Genomic DNA, 22,782 nt, shown 5'->3' with positions numbered 1-22,782 from the left:
TTTGGACACTGCAAGTTTACTTAACAAGACTGAGTTAGTCGTGAACAACATTATCTGCTCTGCTTATAGTCACATGTTGTGAAACTGCCAAATCAAACTGGGTGTTGGCAACCAGTCCATGTTCACATTCCACTCACAAACATAAAACTCAAAGGTCCAGCAGAGATGGCTTTCTTTTTGGGAAGCTCTTCTTTCTAGTTCATACTCTATGAACTTCAAAGTATTAGTCAAATTCTATGCGTAACAGTTGAGTACAGTTTGGTTGATAACTGTTTCCTCCACCGAACTAAACACATCGATAAGTACGTTAAGAGTCACAAAACTGTTATCTGGTAACATATTGGTACTATATGTTTCCAATGCTTTGTGTTTACAGACTGGAGCAGGTCCAGAGAATGTTGTCTGTAGAAATGCACATATTTACGAGCATCGTGTTGCATGTAGCTACTGATGTAATTCCGTTTCTCCAGAACTACACTTGTGCAGTGATGTGGCTGTCATAGCTGTGCAGGTCAGCACAGAGCACAGATCAGCACAGAGGCCATGCTAACATGATAAACGCATCTCTGTAACTGTTGGTAAAGCCTGTGCAAAGAAATCAATGCAAAAATAACACTGTAAAGTGGAGAGCGTGTCTTCATCAAAGTCACTGGACCTTTTTGTCTGTGCCTAATTAATAGATTTTTACAAACAAATATTTTATATCTACCTACATTAACATACAGTGTAACAGTATGTTTGTCATGTTGCATTCCTCAAAGGCGAGAGGGAAACCACATTCAGTGCATGATTCATATGTATTTTGTATACACTGGAAGATTTATATTGCGTTGTTCTCTCCATTGCCAATGTTCAGTTGTGTACATTTGTTTATTTTTTCCATCTGAAGAATGAGCTAAATTTCATGCCACATGTATGCAAATAGAAAAAAATTTGACTGAAAATGCACAAAGTAGTGTGTATTTCTAATACAGCATGACGCTTGCAGCTCAAGTTGCATAGCTGTGTGCAGCACTTTTATTTAAGCCATTTGCTTTGTTTGGTTTATGTATGGTTTATGTTTTATATATATATATATACATATACATACATACACGCGCACATTCATTTCCCTTCTCTTTTCTGTCATTGACTCGTAGTCTTTTCCGCCCAGTCTGCAGTGTCCACCCCCGAGTCGCTCTGAGCCCTCTCACACTCGAGGTGATCACCTGCACGGTGTTGTGTTGCACTGCTCAGTTGTGTGAGCCCACACTGCATGGTCGCACGCACCTTGTTTCGTGCTCACGTCCCCTGCTCAGGAGGGCTGCACCAAGTCCCGTGGCTGAACAGAGTCCAGTGAACCTGGAGCAGGGGTTTGGTTCACGCCACCGTCGTCCTCCCACTGCACATGGCTCTTGCTACAGCAGCATACGGCTTTGGGTGTGAAGCCGAGTTTGATATGTCACAGTGCCGGGGAGAGGAATGCGTGTTGGAGCCTCCCTCTCGCCTGCTGGCACGTTGTGACTAACAGGAATGTTCTGCTGGATGTCTTTAACCCTTTTCTCTTTTGTGTGTGCGCCTCAGGCCATCTTTTCTACACTGTTTATTTATTCTACTCTGTTTCAGTGGCTGCTTAAATTACAAAAACCCTCAGAGATCTGTGCCTCTTAAAATTGGGTTTGATATCTCCAAAAACATGTAGAACATTTAGTATAGCACCTTTTACCAGACATGTAAAACTATTAAAAAACCCCCCAAAAAACAGTAATTTCTATGTCTAAATGTTATTTTTGCTTATTTATGTTAAACTATACACTTCATACATCGAATAAATGATGTGAGCAATTTCACTTTCTTAGGAATTTTTTAATTCATAAATACACAAGCAGCAATATATATATTTTTAACATGTTTTCTTATGAAAATACATAAACTGGCCACATACAAATGAATGGCAGTAAGAATGTAGCTCAGACCCTGGTGTTGCATATAGGACTTTTACCCAAAGTGAACTCTAAACATTCTTTCCACTGTCAGATGGAGCCACATTGCTCGTTGGGCATAACAGAGTCTAGCATAAGAGGGTGTCATTGATTTGGAGTGGGTTCACATCTCTCGCCGTACCAATAAAGCCCAGAGTATCCTCCGCACACAATCCTCCTCCTGCGCCCGGCAACAGAACAGAGGAAGCCATCGGGCTGGGCGACACCAGCCAACCACGGCCGTCTCCCCTTCACCAGGCTCTCGGAGTGATCTGGTTAGTTGGGTTTTTCAGTTTAGCCAGCGAGTCCACACTCAGCTTTGGCCATTCCTCCTGTACAGTTCCAGGCAGCATGGGGATTCAGTGCCTGGTCGATATCACTCCACTGCACCTTCACAAAAAGTCCATTTCCCCTCCCTCTGTGTCCTTGGAGCAAAACAATCTTTTGCTATGAAATGGTGAAGGAGTTAGGAAGCAGCCAGATAAAACCCAAATAATCTGGCATCGGGCTGTCAGGGTCTCTCATTCACTTAAACAAGATGGCCACTTAAACATGAGAAACATTTTGCCCTTCAAAATAATTATTTAGGCTTTTTTATGTGATAAGCCATGTCAGCACAGAACAGATATGTAAAGAATTCTGCCAGCGGCGTTATGAGCTGTATTGTGAGTGCAGAGCAGTGGGAACATTCCCTGGCCTTCAGGGTGAACTGTGAAATAAATGTTCTCATTTCTGCATTAGAGCACTTCAGTGCAGGTTTTCACTCTCAATGCTGGAGGGCTGCAACAAAATACAGTTGGGTTATCTTACATTGGTGCGCCTGTTCAACACACCAGCCAATTACGGCCCCCTCTATAGAGCACTTCACCTATCCCTTTAGTTATCCTGTCATGGGGTGGGGTGGGGTGGGGTGGGGTTTTGAGACATACTAAAAGGTAGGGTACTGTATCTCTCGTGCTAGATTGCCCAGTGTGGTATCTCTTGTGCTAGACTGCCCAGTGCAGTATCTCTCATACTAGACTGCCCAGTGCGGTATCTCATTTATATCTTTAGTGTTACTTTTGTAATATTGACCTTTCATTCTGTCAACGCTCTGTGTCTTCAGCAAATGTTCCATGAATCATATTCTGGCTGTACCTGTGTATTAATGTATCGAACTACTTATGTATTGCTGTACGACTGAATGGCTAGACAATGCACCCAAGCAGGAGGATGAGTGCAGTTTGCTTTTCCTTTCTTAACACCACCTTGCTAATGCACAATTTTAAAACTTGAGTGATCACTAAACGTCTACTCTCCCCCTGAACCTCTGTTTGCCTGGACCCTGGTGCTTCTCCTGTTTATCTCTTTCTCACTGAGACATTAGGCTCTTCTGAGATGAGACGGAGCACTCACTTCCCAAATCTGGCCCTGCCAGAGGGTTTGCGCCTCTGCGCTGCAGCTTGGAAATGGGAACATTTTCCAGTTGTCCTATGGAAGAAGAGGTCAAGTCTGTCTTTAAAATTGCACATGCTTTAGCCACCATGCATTGTCCCAACTTTGCCCTTAGACATTGCCCTTAGAATAAGACATCTAATTTTTTCAGAGTGATTTCTATAGTGTATATAACATATAAACATCAGCATTAATATGTGCATTGTTAACAAAGCTCTTATTGGCTTTATATTGTAGTTACACTAGTTACACTTGGGTGGAAAACATAATTTTGCTATTTTAGTGGGTTAGTCAGTGATAGAGGTCTATGATGATTCGTGCACTCATTTCAAATTAGCAGTGACAGAAATGATGGAGTTTAACATCACAAAGATCATCCCGTTGAATGCCAACATTCAGACCTTGCTATGTAATCAAGGCCAATCAACAGCATTTGACAAATTTGAGAGAATGCACCTTAAAAATACACACAGAACTGTTGTTTCTCTGTGGCACTAACAGTATGTTCTCTAATTAAAAAAATGAATAGAACATATTTTTGTCTTGATTAAATAAACACTTCTCTGAAGTACCCTATTTTGCAGGTTTACCTTGATCAACTTAATGACAAGATGTGGGAGAAATTACATTTATTCAGGTCTGTGAAATGAGTAAGAAATAAAATTGGTGTGTAATGCCACCTACTGGCGTAACCATTACACAACTCTATTTGTTTCTTGTGGATATGGACATTACGGGAACCTGTACATCCAAAGCGATCTGGCACACTTATTAAACCCAAAATACGGCGGATTTGCCAACAATAAGAACGTAGTGAGTGCAGGATTTACAAAATGAAAATGCGGTACAGACTCAAGAAATTACAGCTCTGCAATCGACTGGTAATTTTAGTGCTTCTGTTTATGGTAATAACGTTCTTACCCTTTGTCCTTTTGATTAGGTTTATGGTTAGTCTTTGAGATCAGATTTAAAATTTAAAACCTTAAATATTACAGGTGGCCTAATAATTAGAATGCTGATAATAAATTGGTACGTCTAGGTTCTTTTCTATCCCTGTCATGAATATTAACTATCTGTAATAGTCCCTTTATAATAGTGCCTGTAATAGTGATTGAAGGGTCTCGATGTCAGGACTGAGCGTCAATATTTATTACCACTAGAGGGCATTGTTTATACGAACAAGCTAAAGCGGTCACTCTTCGTTTTGATTGACAGTTAATATCTTTTATGTCATCTAGCTACTGGTCCTGGTTCAACATGTCATAAATCTATAAGTAATGGTTTATTTTAGTGATATATACTATAATTTGTAAACTTTATTTTAAACTTATTGTTTTCTACCCATCCTCTGTCTCATGCATCCAATTTATTTATTTATTTATTTTGCCTTTTATGCTTAGACTGTATTGACAGTCTAAGCATAAAAAGAATTGTAAATTGTACTTCACTAGAATTTTGAATATCTCTCTCTTTCTCTCTCTCTCTCTCTCTCTCTCTCTCTCATATATATATATATATATATATATATATATATATATATATATATAAATAAAATTATTTGATATTTATATATATATATCTTATACAATATTATCATAATATATTCCACATGGCATGTTAACGATTTGCAGTTGTTCCTTAGAAAGGTGCATTTATGCCATTTTCTATATTGTTGTCTATAGATTGAAGAGATGAGTCAGGTAGGAGCTTTGGATCCTGAAGCAGAAGGTTATCTTCTCATTCCATCAACAGAGCAGAAAGGTTGCGGATGCTTCCGAACGTTATGTTACTGCTGTTCTTTGTGAACATCTCAGTCTCACATCGCGTCTGCCTGGCTGTAATAAACAGTGACCTTCAATAAAGCTGGCTTTGGGCTGGGGGTGGGGGGCTGGTTTGTGAGTCCACACTTGGTATGAACCTGAGGTTTTCTGTTTCTTCTTCATTTCTTTCCCCAAATCAATTTATTTAACTCACTCTCCAATTCCAGCTGACCATCTGACACAAATTCACTTACCAACTGGCCTTGTTTAAACATTTATACTATATTCTACATGTTGCATACAGGTTATCTGTGTATTAACTAACATGTGCCATATACAATTGAATTATGTGGCAGGGGTGAACATTAGAAAACCATTTAAAACAGCACCCAGTCTTTGCTTACGCCATTCATGGAAACAGATATCCAGTTCCAAAGCATTTAGTTCAATCATGCTGGCCAGATGATCTCTTTTGCATTGGATTACTGGTGCGTCAGGAGTGCAGCGTGTCATGCCTGGAGACAGACGAGGACAGTGAAATGGAAAGACCACCCACGCAGGTCAGCAGAGAAACTGCACTTACATCTATGTGCTCTCTCTGTACTGCGTGTGTGTGTGTGTGTGTGTGTGTGTGTGTGTGTGTGTGTGTGTGTGTGTGTGTGTGTGTGTGTGTGTGTGTGCGTGCATACATGAGTGCCTGCACCACTTACTGTCCAAGCTAGACCGAGGATGCCAAGTACAACATGTGGCTATCCCTCAGGTGTGTTTTCTGGGGACACAGTGAAGCCGTGAGCTTGTATTTTGGGTTGGTTCCACATTAAGAACATTCCTTGCACACTGTCTCCAGGAGAACACGGTGTTCCACAGGCCCCGCCCACAAGGGGATCGCTTTTCCAGGGTTTTGGCCAGGAGTTGGAGAGATGACCTTGGGGGCCAGGCTGGTGTTGTCAGGTGCAGTGCTTTCACGCAGCGGGGTAGATGGCACAGATCCACCGAGAGAAAGGAGGGGAGAGAGAGAAAGGCTTGAGAACACTGACTGAAGAGGAGCAAAGCGTGTGAAGGGGAGGGGTTATTTTTCGCATGCGACCCAGGCCACAGTGACCTCGGTGGGGAGGCGCAGAGTAGCGCCACGGAGGCCGGAAGCACTGACTCGGGGATGAGAGGAGCAGCGAGGGGAGGAGAGGGGTAAAGGGGGAGGACACGGCTGGGGGGAGCACACAGTTCTCCTCCACACTGCTCCGGCTGTGAAGCACTGCAGGCTCCTACTGAGCCACAGAGACAAAACAGCAGATCAAACGCAGCTGAAAGGAGCCATGGAGGAGCAAAACACACAGCCTCTCACACACACCAATTACAGCCTACAGTTCACGGCAGGACTGTGGACGCTGCCATTTTCAGGATTCTTCAAACCATATGGTAGGCCTAACAGAAGTGAAGGGTTTGATATTAGCATAATGAATAAAAGCCAGGAAGGTCACATGCTGGAACAAGACACACTTAACCCACTTTTCTACAACACATGCTGCATATTCCTACCAAGTTCTTGATCGAGCTTACAGTCCTGTTAGCAGATTAGGAAGAAACTCCAACATAATCATTTCAGGTCTATCTTGTTATGGTGAGGAGAAAAAAACAAAATAAAACCAAAAATAAACTCCCATTGAAAACCACTGAGAAACGTAGGAGTTTCGCCTGAGAGCAAGTCCAGTCTGACCCCACACCGCACAGGACCATGGGATATGAAGGCAGGACAACATTAACTAGAGCTCAGCTACACATGTGGCTCGCTTTTTTGCCTGCGCTGCACACTGCATTACACAGGCAAATTGACCCTGCCTGCATTTCATATTTTTGTCTGAATAGTCTTATCTCGGGTGGGAAAATGCTGCAATACGCGTAAGCACTATTAGCATTCAAACCTGAAATGAGGTGGAAATTGCATTGCAACGTATAACAAAACGTAATGAGGGTTAGAAATTAAGATGGAGCAGGAAAGTATGAAATATGAAATTATCAGGTGGTACTGAGTAGTGGGGTTTTTTTTTTGTTTTGTTTTGCTTTGTTTTTTTAAAAGCATAATTCCTAATTTATACAAGGAAAAAATAGCACATAGAGGCAAAACATCACTTTTGTTTGAAATAGCAAACATTTTCTTTTTTTTAGAAACATGTTCATATCAGCCCTACCCATCATCTGTTACAATTCGTATATCTCAATATGAGTCATCTCTATTTTTTGATGAAAGCATTATTCAGAGCAGTCACAACAAGAGAGCAGAAAAGAAGCACTCAGTCTGGAGTTGTGTCCCGCAATGCCAGTCTGCAAGAAGACCAGGCCAGCGATCTTAGAATAGAACTGTAAATGTCTGCTTTCATGAGTGCCTGAGACAGATTGCACTGCTTCTTTACATGGCTTTGGGTAGATAATTGTATAAGGTGCACAGACCGAGATCTCAAACCTTTTGTGGAGCAAGTTCTTCATCATAAAAAATTACCCGAAATAGACTAGCCCTGCAAGCGATCAGTCACAGTGAAAAGGAGAAAAAGTAACCAGAACAGTAAATGAGCTCAGTGAATGTACATCTTTTCTAAGCTGTTTTAATATTTTTTTTAGATATAACGAACTGAAGAAAGTGTATTACTATTATTACTAGTAGTTGATCCAAATTTTCATTTTGATGGTATTTCCAATATGTGCCACCCAAGTTTTACAACGGAGAGGTCTGATGGCTTGCACAGAATCACTGCACTGGTAGCATCACCGCAGTGGTAGCATCACCACACTGGTAGCATTACTGCACTGGTAGCATCACCGCACTGGTAGCATCATAATAATATTTTCAGGTTTTTTGCACAGTTAATGCTGAAATCAGATTTTGGTTTAAAAAGCAACACACAGCAATTAGTACAGTGATATGAATGCGGATCTGTGTGGATTTAAAATGATTATCATTAATTAGAGCAGTAAATATGATTATTTCGTGCAGTATTTTTCAGTCACTGAAATTCCTAGGGAAATAAACGTTTTAGAACTGTTTAAAAATCTTGCTAGCAGATAACTTTGTTCTAGACAAGTTTCTCTATTAATGTACAGCACTGGTACTAAAGAATGTCTGCCTTGGTGTCTTCAATCCCATTTATTGCAAAGAGGAATCGTATGCGCACAGTGAGGCCTAAAGGATGCGGTTATTTTGTTAGATTAGTAATAACGACGGATAAAAACTGGATACGTTAGGTCCATCCTTACACACGTCTTTTAGTAGTTTAAGTGTGTGGAAAAGTAGAAGAAGGATTTATAGGATACCCAACAGAATGTGCGAGCCAATTCCACACAGCGCGGACCCTCCGTATCCGTAGACTTTTTTTATTTGGATTTAACCAAGAGAAAAAGGGTGGGACTTGGGAACGAAAGGAAAGACTACTGGGAGACGAATCGAATATCTTGGAAGCTGAAAACAAATACTCGGCATTTCGCTTCCATTATACAAAGGCGATTTTAAGGCTTGGAAATTCACAACTTTCAATCCAGCCGCGAAGTGAGTTGTGAATAATAACCGCTATGGCTTCATCGCCGCAGAAATCACCGTCCTCTCCCAAATCTCCGACCGCGAAATCGCCTCCCTCGAGGAAGAAGGATGACTCTTTTCTCGGGAAACTTGGAGGAACTTTGGCAAGACGAAAAAAAGCAAAAGAAGGTGTGAGCAATGGATTTAGTAGCCCTCTCCACGGGGCATTTACCTGCATTAACGGTTATCAGATCTTGATTAGAACTCAGATATTTAAATGTCAAATAAACTTTATGTCGCGTCAAAAATTCAAGAAGGGTATTGGTGATTTCTGCTTTACATTGCAGACCATATCATCTATTTTCAGTGTAGTTTTTGAAATAACAGTTTACAGTGTCATAATTTGTACACACTGCGTTAAGGAAGGAATGTATGCACCTTTGCGTAAATAACAGGGTGTCGCAGTATAGATGGCATTTGGTATAAACTATATTTATTTTACAATATTGCTACTAAAAACTTCTTTATAATAGCTTATTGGGCATTTAAGATTTTGCAAGCTGTGTAAAGTTAAAAACAAACCATGTAGGCCTACATAACCTTGCTGTTTTGTGATTCACATCTGTAATCTGGCCCGTTTCACCATGTTATTATTGGTATTTAGCCTAAAGTGGCGTCCACTCCGCTTTCACTGTGGCAGTGTGGGAGTTGCCCCTCCAAGTGTTTACAAAAAAGCTCCAAGTCTGTGACTTAACCATATATGGAGAATAGTTGGCTGCCGCGTCACAAATGGAGCATGTGGTTTAGGAAACCATCTCCCATCACACACTGATTTACTACTGACTCAAATGTTTCTGTAGTGTGCGTTTGAACTTAAAACACAAAGCCCTGGCCTGTGTTGTGCTCAAACTGCCCACATCATTCATAAGCACGTGAGAAGGGTAATGAGCATACATTTGTAATTTGCAGTTCATATTTCCATTCTATTACAAATAAACTAATATTGAATGAAAGGTATTTTGTAAGAAAGCGGTTCTTGTTCCTCTCTGCTCTGCTTACAGCTGAGCCCAAGACAGTGAGGACTGGGCCGCGCAGGTGAACGCAAATTACACGGCTTTATTCGATTCCATTCAGCGCTTCTTTGGTCCCATATGGCAGAAGTATATTTAGTTATGAGTGCTCAGACATGCACAATCTCTCAGAGAGAAAAAGAGACACAGGCATGATATGCTAATATGTTTTCACAGGCAGAGAGGGCAAATAACAGTAGATGTTTGTATTATAAATTTAGACTAATAGGCTTATGTGTGTTGTTGGACACATGCTGACATATGTTTTGCCTTTAAGACCCTTAAACAGTTGAGCACAGTTCAGACGGGTGATGTAATGGGAGCACTGACTAAAAACAGGATGTTCATGTCTGATGGGATGTTAGTGTAGAGCTGTGCAGCAGTTTCTCATAGGCATGTTCAGGAGCTTGGCTCCAGAGGTTGGCCAGCATTGGCACAGGGATGAGGAGCAGAGCAGTGTAGCAGCTCCTGCAGGAGTCAGAGAGAGTCCAAGTTTACAGTGTGTTGCATGAACGACCAGGATGTTCAGCGTGTCATCGTCAAATCTGCAGCCACTCAGTACATCCAGAGCTATTTGCAAATCAAGAACTGCTATATTTTATAGTCATAACTAGATTATAATAGCGTTCTAATTTGATCAATGCATATTCATGTCTAAATTTAATTTGACTGTTTCCAGTAAAGTTTGTAAATTTTGTTTTGAATTAGAACAAAAGATTATGCTGAAACTTATTATGCTCAAATACTTCTACTTGTTTTTGGTCCCCTTTGACAGTGAATATGGTGAGAAGTGCATTGATCCGAGGGCTGAGTTGTAGCTCTTTTGTTAATCCAGACGTGTTCGGGCCCGAATGCATAACATTAGACGTGGCACTCTGAGCAGCCTCCCCCTGGTAAAACCAATACTGCATAACTGACCACTAATGATGAGAGGCACAGTCTGGCGCAAAGCATACTGGTGTTCAAGTAAGAGACTCTGTGTCCTCTTTTATCAATCAGCTGTCCCTATTATATAGAAATATCATAATCAGTGGCATAGTACAGTAATTTGTTAAATGTGTTAAGCAACTGGTCAAACAGTAGAGAAACCAAACGTTCATGGATGAATAAGAAAATGCTCTATCATTTACTGATGCTTTTTGTAGTCTCTGAGCTCCAAGAAGAAGGCATGAATGCAATCAATCTGCCCCTGAGCCCCACCCCTTTTGAGCTGGATCCTGAAGACACCATGCTGGGTAAAAATTTGCGTTGCCGAGTTAAAATCTCACATTTCAACCAGTGATTCTCCTGCTGTCTGATGTCTTGCTACATGTGCACTTTGTCCCCTAAAGAGGAGAATGAAGTCCGCACCATGGTTGATCCAAACTCCAGAAATGACCCCAAACTCCAGGAGTTGATGAAGGTACTTGTCTCCATCATAGTGTACAGTACAATCGACTTAAATATGTCATCATCATATAATAAGCAAATTGCTTGATACAATGCAGTGGTTCACTGTATTATGGTCCTGGGTTATCTGCCATCTAATAATCGCAGCTTTACCTCTAACACAGGTTCTCATTGATTGGATCAATGATGTTTTAGTAGGAGAACGAATCATTGTAAAAGATCTGGCTGAGGACCTTTATGATGGACAGGTTCTTCAGAAGCTTTTTGGTATTGCCTTGCTTTAATGCAGTGCTCCACAAATAAACAAAAATAGCTGTCCTTCCCAGATATATGTTAGCTTCACATCTGTTTTATCTAAAAAACTAAGCTGTCCATTTCATATTGGATTTTAGAGAAGCTGGAAGGGGAGAAACTTAATGTTGCAGAGGTCACACAGTCTGAAATTGCCCAAAAACAGAAGCTTCAGACAGTCCTGGAAAAGATCAATGACACCCTTAAAGTGTCCTCGAGGAACATCAAATGGAACATTGACTGTAAATAACTCCAGAATCTTTTTTGATTTATTTCACTCGGAATATATTTGTTCCACATGCTTCTATTTAGTTGATTGTTCAATAATGGATTGCTTACAGAATGATGCTGGGTGTGTCGTGACCTCTACTGTGTATCCCTCAGCGGTCCATGCTAAGAGCATAGTGGCCATTCTTCACTTGCTGGTGGCCCTGTCTCAGCACTTCCGTGCTCCTGTCCGACTCCCAGATCATGTGTCCATACAAGTAGTTGTTGTTCAGGTACTCGCTCCTTTTATCTCCCCTTCTTGAGCTTCATATATGATGTGCAACTGGTAACAACATTTGATGTGTCTTAGTACTGCATGGGTATACTAGCGATTCTAAGGCGAAACACGCCTTAGATGCCATTTCTTTTATCTACTTTTTTCATTATTTGCTGATGTGTTTTGTCTTTTCTACAGAAACGCGAGGGCATTCTTCAGTCTCGGAGCATCCAGGAGGAAATTACTGGCAACACAGAGTATGTAATCGCTGTTGTAATTCTCCTTGTCAGTATCTGGACACAGCTGTTCAAACAAAACTGTAACTGCTAATATCTTCCAAAAGACAAAATTACATGCCATCGTAAGCATGAATGTGAACGGCCAAAATCTGCATTCAGGTGACAAGTGGCTCGTGCTTGCATATGTATTTAAACACTGCTGAGATATATTTTTGCTAAATATTTATTGCCAAGAATGGGACAAGGTGAGAAAAATGAGTGGGCCTGCCACCCCAGAGCCTCTCCAGAGCTGAAAAGTGAGAAACATGTGCTGACATACCAGAGCCTGGGGACATCATGGGGCTTTGTGTGGGTAGAGGGGCTAGTGTGGTGCTGGATCTCCACGCTGCTGAGCAGCTTTGCAGCGTGATGGGCCAGAGCACTGACCCTGCCTTCCTGCCAGCTCACCACTGCTGCCCAGCCTCGCCCCTGATTGCTAGCGCTCTAGCGGGCCCGAACCACCTCCCGAGATAAGGGAGAGTGTGGGGGGCTCTTGGCTGGCGCCGGAGTGCAGGCAGCAGCTGCGGAGGCACGTCCCTGCCACGGCAGATTTGAGCGTGAAGGCGAGGAGCTGGTGGGCATATGTCCACCAGGCCAGCGTCCTAAAAGCGGGCTCCGTTTGGTCGCCTGGCGCCTGGCTAACAGTGCCAGCTCTCTCTCCTGCTAATCTCTCTGTTTGCCTTTTGGGCTCCCTTGATTACACCAAGTTGACACCCTATCATATAAACTATATCCTTATTTGCTTCTTTACATTCTATTTAATTTTTCTTATCTTACAGAGCACTTTCTGGAAGGCATGGTTTGTACTGCATGTACTCTCAATCATAGTAAAGCAAAACCAAATACAAATGTTTTAACAGCAAATAGTGAATAATAGAAGCATTGTAAGAAAGATTGATTGCTTATTTGATATTGTTGCACTTTAATTTGACCCTTTTGCTTACAAGTGAAAGACTCCTTCTTCCTCACACAGAGCGTGATGCGTTCGACACCTTGTTTGACCATGCTCCAGACAAGCTGAATGTGGTGAAAAAGGTATGTGCACCTCATTCATTCTAAGTCATTACAGAACGTTACCCCCAAAGGCCATCCCACACCATCTGTTCATCCTTTACAGACTCTCATCACATTTGTGAACAAGCACTTAAACAAACTGAACCTGGAAGTATCAGAGTTGGACACACAGGTAACGTATCTCTAATTACCTATCGTAGCCTCTAAATGTTTATTTTGATTAAGTTAACCGACAAAGGGCAGCAACCCCACCCAGGACTCGAATCTGGGTCCTGCAGGGCAATAAACATGTGCCCTGCCCACCAGACCAAAGAGCCACCTTTCTGGCTCAGCAGCCGGAGCACCCATTAAACCCGCCTGAAGTGATGCTCCCCATCACCCTCTCTCCTTCAGAGAGTAACGGTCCCTGTCTCCTTATGAACACAGCGTCACCCAAGGAAGATGGGTTTTCTTTAGAGTGTGGTTCCAGGCAAGGTTTCTTCCTCATACCACTGGTGGAGGTTTTCTTTGCCGCTGTCACCTTTGGCTTGCTGTCGCCATTATAGCTATAGACCTGGTTCCTGTAAAGCTGCTTTAAGACAATGTTGTAAAAAGCACTCTATAAATACAATAAAATTAAACTGAATAGTAGCTTATGTCAATAAAATGACTGATTTCTGTTGGTTTGTTTTTGTGTTTATTAGTTTGCTGATGGCGTGTACCTGGTCTTACTGATGGGACTACTAGAAGGATATTTTATTCCTCTCTACAACTTTTTCCTTACACCAGAACATTTTGATCATAAGGTACTGCTAAGTTTGTTCCACTAATCACTAATCTAATATACCCAGTATATTAGTTTATTGGCTCGGGAAAAGCTTAGTTGATATGATTGAAATAGATGCCAGTTATTCTTTGATGCTTTCAGTATTTTGTTATTTTCCATTGCTGATCCTGCTGTGCTCTGGTTTGTATGACTGAATGTATGTGAAATCAAAGGATTAATAGGACACAAAATGTTTCATCTTTCATACAGTGTGCGTTAGTCAGTATTGTGTGTTGGGGACCAAGGACATGCATCGTCACGAGGAACCCGAAGACAATACTGTCGACTCCACACACAGTTACAATATTGTCAACTCCAAAAACCATTTCTGCGCTACACTTTCAGTCTTCGGGTGAAGGTTTTTCACTATTGTTACACTGCTTACAACCTTACTGCATTCTGTATTATAGGTGCACAATGTTTCGTTTTCTTTTGAACTGATGGAAGATGGCGGTTTGGAGAAACCAAAGCCCAGGCCTGAGGGTTAGTGGCACTGTATTCTTGTGACTGACATAGCTTTGTCATTGGGTTTAGAAAACTTCCTTTGCTCAGAAATGCCAGGCCAAGCTGCCTGAGTACAAACAACCTTAGTTTATTCTGGTTAGCAGTAGGTTTTGCCATGTGTGTCTCTTCAGTGTGCATGGATTTCTGTAATGTAGCTTTCATGCTGCACTGAATGAGAAACTAATCACAACACAGAGCTGCAGTTATGTGAACCTCACCAATGAGCTTTGATGTAAATGATGATTGCGTGCTGAATTTACAATGGCACCACAGTTTGACTGCACTCAAAATTGTCCTACATAATCAGTGCACGTAAAAGCATGTGTTTATGACGACCGATGAAGGAGTGTGAATTAGCCTAACGCATGACATGGTCAGCAAGCTGGGCTTGATGTTGAACGTAAAGGTTGGATGTTTTGAAAGCAGAGAGGGAATACATTACACTACTGAGCTGACAACAGCTTTAGTGCCCCTGATTACACAGTACCTGTTTTTTTCCCTCTCTGGCTCCATGCCTTACTGAACGTAACGTGTTCCTCCCCTGTATACCCTCGTAGACATTGTCAACTGTGATCTGAAGTCCACGTTGCGGGTCCTCTACAACCTCTTCACGAAGTACAGGAATGTGGAATGAGCAGAAAAAGTGATTTCACAAAGAACCACCGTTCTACGCCTCCACATGACTGAAACACTCTCGCTCTTGAGATGATATCCTTATCAGTATTATTCGAAGTTATTTTGACGTATGGATTGTCACTTTCAGTATTTCAGAATATTTCAGAGTATGTTTACTATTTATTCTGCATGCTGTAACACATTAGTGTTTTGAAATTATGTAATTCTAATACAAACTACATTGAAGGAGTGACTTATGAAATTATTTTGAAGTGAATTGTTAATGCCGGTTCAGTGTTTACTTTTGTCGTTATGCTCTTAATGTTTACTTTTGTCGTTATGCTCTTCCATTAATATCATATTTTTTACACAGTACTATGTGTGTTCAACACATAAGGGAACTTTTCATTGGTACTGTAGAATTACACGAGCCCCAGTAGTGTTGACGTGATCGTAAACGTGATCTGTAACTCCTTTTTGTGTTAGAAATCGATAAGTTCTCTTGGTGATAGAAAACCTTGTGATTTGGTGTATATGAAGTAAACGTACTAAATTAACTAGTTCAAACTTTGGTCTTTATACTGCTGAATAGGACTAGATGTTTTCGCGCTCATATTAAACTTCTATATATTGGAAGCAAACAGACATGAATTTTTATCCCCCTTGCACACCCTCCCCAAGGGCATTCATTGAATTCAGACCGTAATCTGAGCGTTGCCACTAGTTTGTAAGAATGTTATGTGGGCGTTCGAGGGGAAAATGGATTCCCTTGTGCTGTTTAATATGAAGGTCGCAGCAGTCGTTTGTTTCACTGTTGCGTCTTGAATGTCGTCTGTGGGGTCTGCTGGGCCCTGGAAAAAGTGAATTCCTGTCTTTGAAAACGCCTGTGCTCTCCTTATTAACCATTGATCATTTCGTGCGACTGTTCTGTGTGCGACTTTGAATGAGGACGCAAATGGGGAACGGTATAAATAAATTGATTTTGGTCTCTAAAGTTGCTGACAAAACAGTGCAATCATACTGAACAACTTTCGGAACGAAGTGGTATTTATTTAACCTCTTCAATAAAAGGCTTGTTAAAAGGCAGAGTAGTGTTTAATTTAACAGCACGGACGTGCGGGTTTCAAATGCCTAGTTCCCGAAGAAATTTATGTTTAGTTGTGGTCAGCGCATTGGCGGAATGGTCAGGCTACATGAAGTGTTTTCTGAATAGAGAGGTCACATTTTCCCCGCCATGTACTCTCACAAGCCTGCAACGCGCAATTACACCTGACAGGGTTGCAATAGAGGCTTCAGAGATAACTGAAACTGTGGCTGCGCGCATCTGTTTAGCCTGCGTCTTATTTGAATTCCTCGATGAGCTCTGCGGCTTGCCACTGGTGTATTTCTAATTTATGACATGTTTAAGTTTAGATTCTGGCGACTGACGTGTGTGTGTGTGTGTGTGTGTGTGTGTGTGTGTGTGTGTGTGTGTGGTGTGTGTGTGTGTGTGTGTGTGTGTGTGTGTGTGTGTGTGTGTGCGCGTTTTTAACGGATTTCTGCAGTTGCGGAGTGCAGAGCCTTGTGTAACTCCACAAAAGATCTGAGAAACCAGTGTGGAGAATATTAGCCCGGAAGAATTGTAGGTTCTGTTATCTGTTGGTCAGCTTTTTTTGTGGTTCCAAATTGCAGACTTCGTATAGTGGAACAAAATGGACCATCAAACGTAGCGTTTCTGAAAAATAATACATTATCTGTCATATTCTATAGGCGGCATTAAGAGCCGGCGTTAAATGTGAAATTTGCGCGTTCAGGGGAGTTGCTGCCAATTGCCTTTCGATAAACCTTTGTTCTGACACATTTTCTCCCAGCCCATTCTGACTCGAGCCGGAGGATTAAGAGACTAGCGCGACTTCATCAGAGTGCTCCCTTTGAGTGGTGAAATAACAGCGATGGCCACCTGTGTAATTGATCGTCCACTGCTAAGGTGTCCTGAATAGCAACGTTCCCTGCCATTAGCGGCCCTGCTGCAATTACCGCCACTGTCCCTTCGTGACATCAAACGGACCCAGAACTCGCTCCATCTTTTCCCAGCCTCAACCGCTGTTTACTCACAAATACAAAGAGATGATGCAGGCTGCCGAAACAGCTGGTAAATGCTCGACTCAAAGCATCTTATCCGGGCTCATATTGATTTGTACTAAAGATTCTGGTCATTACGAGTAATTGATTTCTCCGTCGTGTACTCTTAGTAGTGTCTTTAGAAGACTATTAACATGCTTCGCGCATTCATTTACACCAGAGAATGATTTTCCCTGCATTGACTGCGATGTCCGCTATTAAAATCGTTAAGAAATGTAAAATTAATTTGTAAGGTAGCCTGAACAAGAAAAATTGGTTGAGAAAATAATGTAATACATGGAAGTGTTCGTATTTTGAAATATGACTGGAGCATACATTAGAAACACAAACGTAATATCTACATTAGATCGATGATAATGTGTTTATAGCAGTTATAATTCCTCGATGTTCCTCCTATTGTATACTCAAACGAGGACACTATTTTAAAGCAGTCACTATAACTCGCCATGTTTAAAACCCATAATGTAATCAGCTCTAGCATCTGGTCTTAATCTCATTTAATGGATCTGTTATGCCAAAGTCTGTCTCTCCATAAGATACCTTTGCCAGGCTCTGATTTACTGAATAGGTAACAGTTTGACTCCTGAAAAGATTATGTTATTTACCAATCGCATATTTAAAATAAAGTTTAAAATTTGAATAAGATGGTGGTTATTAAAGACCTCTGTGTGCTGATATTTGAACTCACGTCCTATTGAAAAAGCAGGAAGAGGTTGTGATATAAAGATCCGCTAGGTGTGCATACGAATGTACATGGTTTCTCATAATCCCCAGTGTACCACCCATTTAAATGTGCCTTAAGAGTTCTGCAGGATGCACCTGCTCCCAGCCGCAGTTTTCCATCATCTGCCAGCCTTGCAGCAATAGAATTGAGCATGCGCTGACTAGTGCAATTTGTCCCATTGCAGACTAGCAGATCTTTCTCTTCCCCTCCTGTGGTAGTGGAACAGTAGCAGTGGAGTAAGTAAGCTTTATTTATAGGAAGGGCTGTAGTGTGGGATCGTTCCTGTGACATGCCTCTGAGTCTCAGGAGGCATCAAAGGCAGCAGAGATCCATATCTTCAAACACTACATTACAGAATTGAATTAAAGAGACATTTAGTGCACAAACATTTGGACATCAAAAACCTCGCCTGTTGCCTGGAGACTACTGCTCTTCCTGGTTTTCGGGTAAAATGTAGCAATGGGTGGCTTCAGTAACCCAGTTTCATTCTGATTTCTAAGAAAAATACATATATTTTTAGAAATAACACTTGTATTTTCTGTTTGTGCTGCAAAGTCACAAAGCTGTGGTTTCTTCTTGTCTCTTTATTATTTTATAGTTATTGGAAAGAGAAGACCTAGCACTGAGCCTTCAACTGTAATTCAAAGACATGCAGCCCAGATATTACAATCAGCTTTAATTAAATTTTGTTAACTGTACTGCTCCAGCACATTGGTGCCAGATTTGAGCCTTTTATCTTTCAGATGTTGAACAGAGGAATGTGATTAAAGGATCTGTGGAGAGGAACATCAACAATGTCAGGCATCTAATCAACATTTTTCCCTAATGAATTCTTTGTTTAAGGTAACAGTGTGAATACCCTGCCTCCTGTTTTGTAGATGAATCCTGTTCAGTATTTTTCTATGCCAAACATATTCATGTGCACATTTTAATGAGATGCTTTTTCCTCGAGGCATGTTTGACTTTAGTATCCGTTAAATGGAACCAAAGGTGTACGACTTTGCATAGTTGATGATGTTCATAGAGTTCACAAAGTAAAGTTCACTCATGTAAAAAAAAAAAATCACTTCAAAAAGCCCCTCCCACTCACCACAAGAGGGCGACGTATATGCTTGGTGTCATTTCTCATAACATTTAAAGAGGTACTTTATGCTTAAGACACTCAGTATGTGTTGTAGACAAAACAAAACTACATCAGAAATGTATTGCTAAACATCTCTATGTTCTTTATCTCCCTAAAGTTACAGCTTTGTTTGTTTGTGAGCGTGTGTGTGTGTGTGCATATGCATGTGTTTAATTTGATTGGAAGTACTTAATTTCAAAGTAATTACCATTACAGAGAAGCAGAAAGGGAATCTAAATCTGATGAAAGGACCCCCTGTGGTGGTTTTGGTTGTGGCTCCCCACCCTCCCGATTAAAGTTTTGATTGAAATGAAGCTCTGTGTTTTTATCAGTGAGTGAGTGGTTCTGGCTGAGTCAGCTCTTATCTCTCCCTAAAGCCAATCAGTGCGCCTGTGTGAGCAGGCCAGGCAGCATGCGATGGCCAGACCTGCTCTGCACCTGGCCTCACAGAGGCCCCTGATTAGGAGAGGTCACTGGGCGACGATGGAGCAGAGAACTAAAGCGGCCCTGGGTGCACCTCCCCCAACGCCATGCTTCACCTCTGCCCCCTACAGCGAAGAGAGTGACACGCTCCAGTCTTCAAAGCCCACACACGCAAGGCCTTTGGGGCCGTATCTGTCCACATCAGATTACACCGCTGATAATGGACATGGAAAAGACCCTTAGTGAAAGCAGAGAGTGAGAGCTGGTCTCTGTACATGTGTCTGTAAATGGTCCATGAGGCTTTTTAAAATCTAAAATGGAAAAAAAAGGATCATGTCTCTGTTCAAATGCATTTCCTAAGATCGTGCTTGTCTGCATGCATATTTGTTTCTTTATTTCCTTATTTATTGTTTATTTATTTAACTAAACTTCAGGACCTAAATCTATTGTCCCCTCTCATGTGCAAATTAGAATGGTGTGTGTTCTGTTTTGAAACTTTCCAGTTTAACACCCTCTTCACACCTGGGGGCTGGGGACTCCTCACAAGAACACCTTGCTAGCAGGTTCCCTACCCTTCCAAACACTTCGCTAACATGAGTCCCTCTCAGGTTTCTGTCCTGCATTACCTGCTTTGTATTGAGGCCACACCCAGTGTTAAGCCAGGTGATCATGGTGCATGTCATTTGTGTATGTGTGTGCACCTGTGTGTGTGCGCGTGTGTGTAAGTAACATGAGGTTGCTCTCATCACTCACCTCTTGTTCTGCTGTGTATTTAAAGCCTTAGGATGGTGCCTTTTGAAACAAGCTTCTACAAAGAAGACTGTCATCATAGATTTGATTCCAACTTTATTTATTTTTTCCCCTGTTGTCTGCCTTTGTCATCAGGACCACATACTTTGTAATGTGTATTCAACAATGGAATAATCATATAAAACAGTCTTTTTAGATATTTTTCCTGTGCGTTCTAATGACAATATGTGATATAAAGTAAGAGACCAGCAACGTCGTGGTGTATGTTACGATATTGTTTATAATATGTCAAACCATGTCAAATAGCACCAAACAGTATGTGAAGCCTGAGGCTTGCCTGTGAAAATATTGCTGCATGAAATTGACATTTTATGAAATCGATTGAATCAAAATACAGAATGGTGGATGAATGTGGAGGGTTTATTGCTTTCAGTGATTGACTACTTTATCATTGTATCAGTGTGCACCTCCACTGAGATGTCATGAAAACCCTAAACTACTCTATAACATTTTATTCCAGAAATGGCTCAGGTTCCATCGTTGACTTTTTTTGCAAAGTGTAAAAAAGTGTATTTAGTACGAATATCTTCGATATTTTTTTTTATTTTTCTTTGCCTTTTGGAAGAATTTTATGTAGTGCCCAAAGTTTCTAAATAAATGCAACCTTGTAAGGGTATTATGTTGAAAGGTGAAGATGGCAGTACAGAGACGTGCGCCTGCCACATTTAACTGCAGCCATTTCGTATTGCTTCATTCCTTGCAAACTGCATTTCCACTTGAGTTCATAGGCACTGGGAGGTTTTCATATGGTCCCTCTCACTGGATCCAATCTACCTCAGGCGCCTCCCGTCCGATGAAAACAGGCTGTGGTGTGAGGCTATGAAGCCGTTTACATTGTGCTATTATGCAGAGATACTGCGCAAAGACTTCCTGGATACACTGAGCTAATGTTTAACAAGAAGCTTGTGAAAGCCTTTCAGCAGATGACCCATGACGGCGGATGAATCAGGGCTGTATGGAGGTGTTAAGGATTCACTTCTGCTTGTGTGTGTGTGTGTGGGGGGGGGGGGGGTGCAGGTTCTTGCAGGACATATGACATTTACATAGATAAGCTCCCCTCCCCCTTTGATGCATAGTAGTTTGGTACAGAAGAAACAGATGCCACTTACAAGAGAAGAACTGGTGATAAGATAACCTGGCTTTGGAAAGTAAACTCATCATCAATGCTGCAGAAACAGAAGAAGGTTCAAGAGGAGACTAATGCACTTATAGAATCATTAAACAAGACTCATCACTTATTAGTAATAGATCTGCACCAAGGGAGTCCTCAGGTGGAGTTTTCTAATTCGTGGTGGACTCCTTGACCCTGAAACTCATTAGCTGTTTTCAACATGTATAAACTGGTGGCTTGTAATGAAGAACTGTGGCTTTAATGTATTTCTTATGCACTGTGGGGCAGTGGTGTCAGAAATGGGACACTTGTACAGACACGACCAGACATGGCTGATATCACAGACCTGTATAAAAGCATGCAGATGGCAGGAAGTTACTGTCTTTCCTATAACTGCACTTTTGTTTGTTTGTTTTGTTTGTTTTGTTTTTTTTCAATAGGAAAATCTATACTAAATGATTAGAAATGTATGAATGGGAACTGGAAACAGTTGACAAAATCCATTTTCACCTGTGTGAGTAAATCTGGTGAAATGATATGAATGTTTTCACTATGAAAGGGTGTCAACAGTTCACCTTAAGACATTAAATAATCACAAATATTTAGTGATGTTTTTACTGCTAACTTAAAGTGGGCCAGCTTTTCATCACTGTGTTAGCTTCTTAAAGTACAGCTTTCATATCATTTCGCATGCTTATAAAATTGGCTAAGCGGTCAGGTAAGCAGGCTGTAAACGCCGCGTACTGGATCCGTTTATTCATACGTCTCTTCTTGAGAGGTTAATAAAGTTAAAGTGTAATTTTCATTCATTTGATAAGTAAAAAGCAGTGAACAGTCTTGGGCTTTCTCCCATTGGATGATCCTTTGGACGTGTCCTGTGAAGTCATCCTCACGGACCTGGTCCCTCCTTCCCATGGCGGACTGTCGAGGTTGGGATGACGCCACCCTCGCTCCGCCCTAGTGCGAACTCGACGCTCGCGTTCATTTCATTCCTGCTCTCATTCCGAGCATTCTTCACATCTCTATCGGTGCGTCGGCGATTCACGTTCACATTCCCGGCTGACCCCGAAACACAAGAATAACTTTACACAGTTTGCAAAACCCACATTAGAAAATCAGAAAGGGCGAGCCTAAAAAATTCTATCAATAACGGACGTTAAGGTAAGTTTAAAGGTAATAAGCCTAGTGATATGGAAAATGTTTTTTGTCAGTAATTTTATAAATTATGTTGTACTTTACGAAAAAATAACACAGTGATCACATTTGTATTACTTGTAAGAGCCACAGAAGAAGAAAGGACGGGTTGAAAGTGGCTTTTCACGGGTTTAGTTGGCCGCTCCAGTGTTGTTCGACGCTGTTG

General features: G+C 41.4%; 2 protein-coding genes across 23 annotated transcripts in view; both read left to right on the top strand.

The window, feature by feature from the left end:
- Positions 1–5,317, top strand: part of mical2a (microtubule associated monooxygenase, calponin and LIM domain containing 2a) — a 37,462-nt gene extending 32,145 nt beyond the window's left edge. For 4 of the 20 annotated variants that reach the window (XM_035530273.1, XM_035530348.1, XM_035530342.1 and 1 more), the window contains one exon: positions 1,140–1,829. In XM_035530273.1, the coding sequence (XP_035386166.1) occupies positions 1,140–1,425 (286 nt within the window). In that variant the 3' untranslated portion in view covers positions 1,426–1,829. Of the gene's footprint in view, positions 1–1,139; positions 1,830–2,016; positions 3,446–3,979; positions 4,880–5,077 lie in introns of those variants that run through there. The other 16 variants (XM_035530320.1, XM_035530286.1, XM_035530330.1 and 13 more) reach the window with 13 other exon arrangements.
- A 2,985-nt stretch (positions 5,318–8,302) lies between these two features.
- On the top strand, positions 8,303–22,023 carry parvab (parvin, alpha b). Of its 3 annotated transcripts, none has more exons than XR_003410739.2 (14): positions 8,303–8,849; positions 10,876–10,965; positions 11,062–11,132; positions 11,284–11,386; positions 11,512–11,652; positions 11,795–11,910; positions 12,093–12,151; positions 12,952–12,971; positions 13,146–13,207; positions 13,290–13,358; positions 13,870–13,971; positions 14,402–14,474; positions 15,053–18,798; positions 19,456–22,023. XR_003410739.2 is itself a non-coding variant. In XM_027011552.2 (14 exons), the coding sequence occupies exons 2-14, from the start codon at positions 10,654–10,656 to the stop codon at positions 15,127–15,129; spliced, it is 1,026 nt and encodes a 341-aa protein (XP_026867353.1). In that variant the 5' UTR covers positions 8,771–8,849; positions 10,566–10,653; the 3' UTR covers positions 15,130–22,023. The 3 variants fall into 3 exon arrangements, 2 of the variants coding, with proteins under 2 accessions (XP_026867340.1, XP_026867353.1); XM_027011552.2 differs by adding an exon at positions 10,566–10,696 and having other exon boundaries at positions 8,771–8,849; positions 15,053–22,023; XM_027011539.2 differs by having other exon boundaries at positions 15,053–22,023.
- Positions 22,024–22,782: the final 759 nt, after the last annotated feature.

Source organism: Electrophorus electricus, chromosome 1 (genome assembly GCF_013358815.1).
Source record: "Electrophorus electricus isolate fEleEle1 chromosome 1, fEleEle1.pri, whole genome shotgun sequence".
Lineage (NCBI taxonomy): Eukaryota > Metazoa > Chordata > Actinopteri > Gymnotiformes > Gymnotidae > Electrophorus > Electrophorus electricus.
Note: the sequence above shows the minus strand (reverse complement) of the source record. Positions and strands in the feature narration are given on the sequence as shown.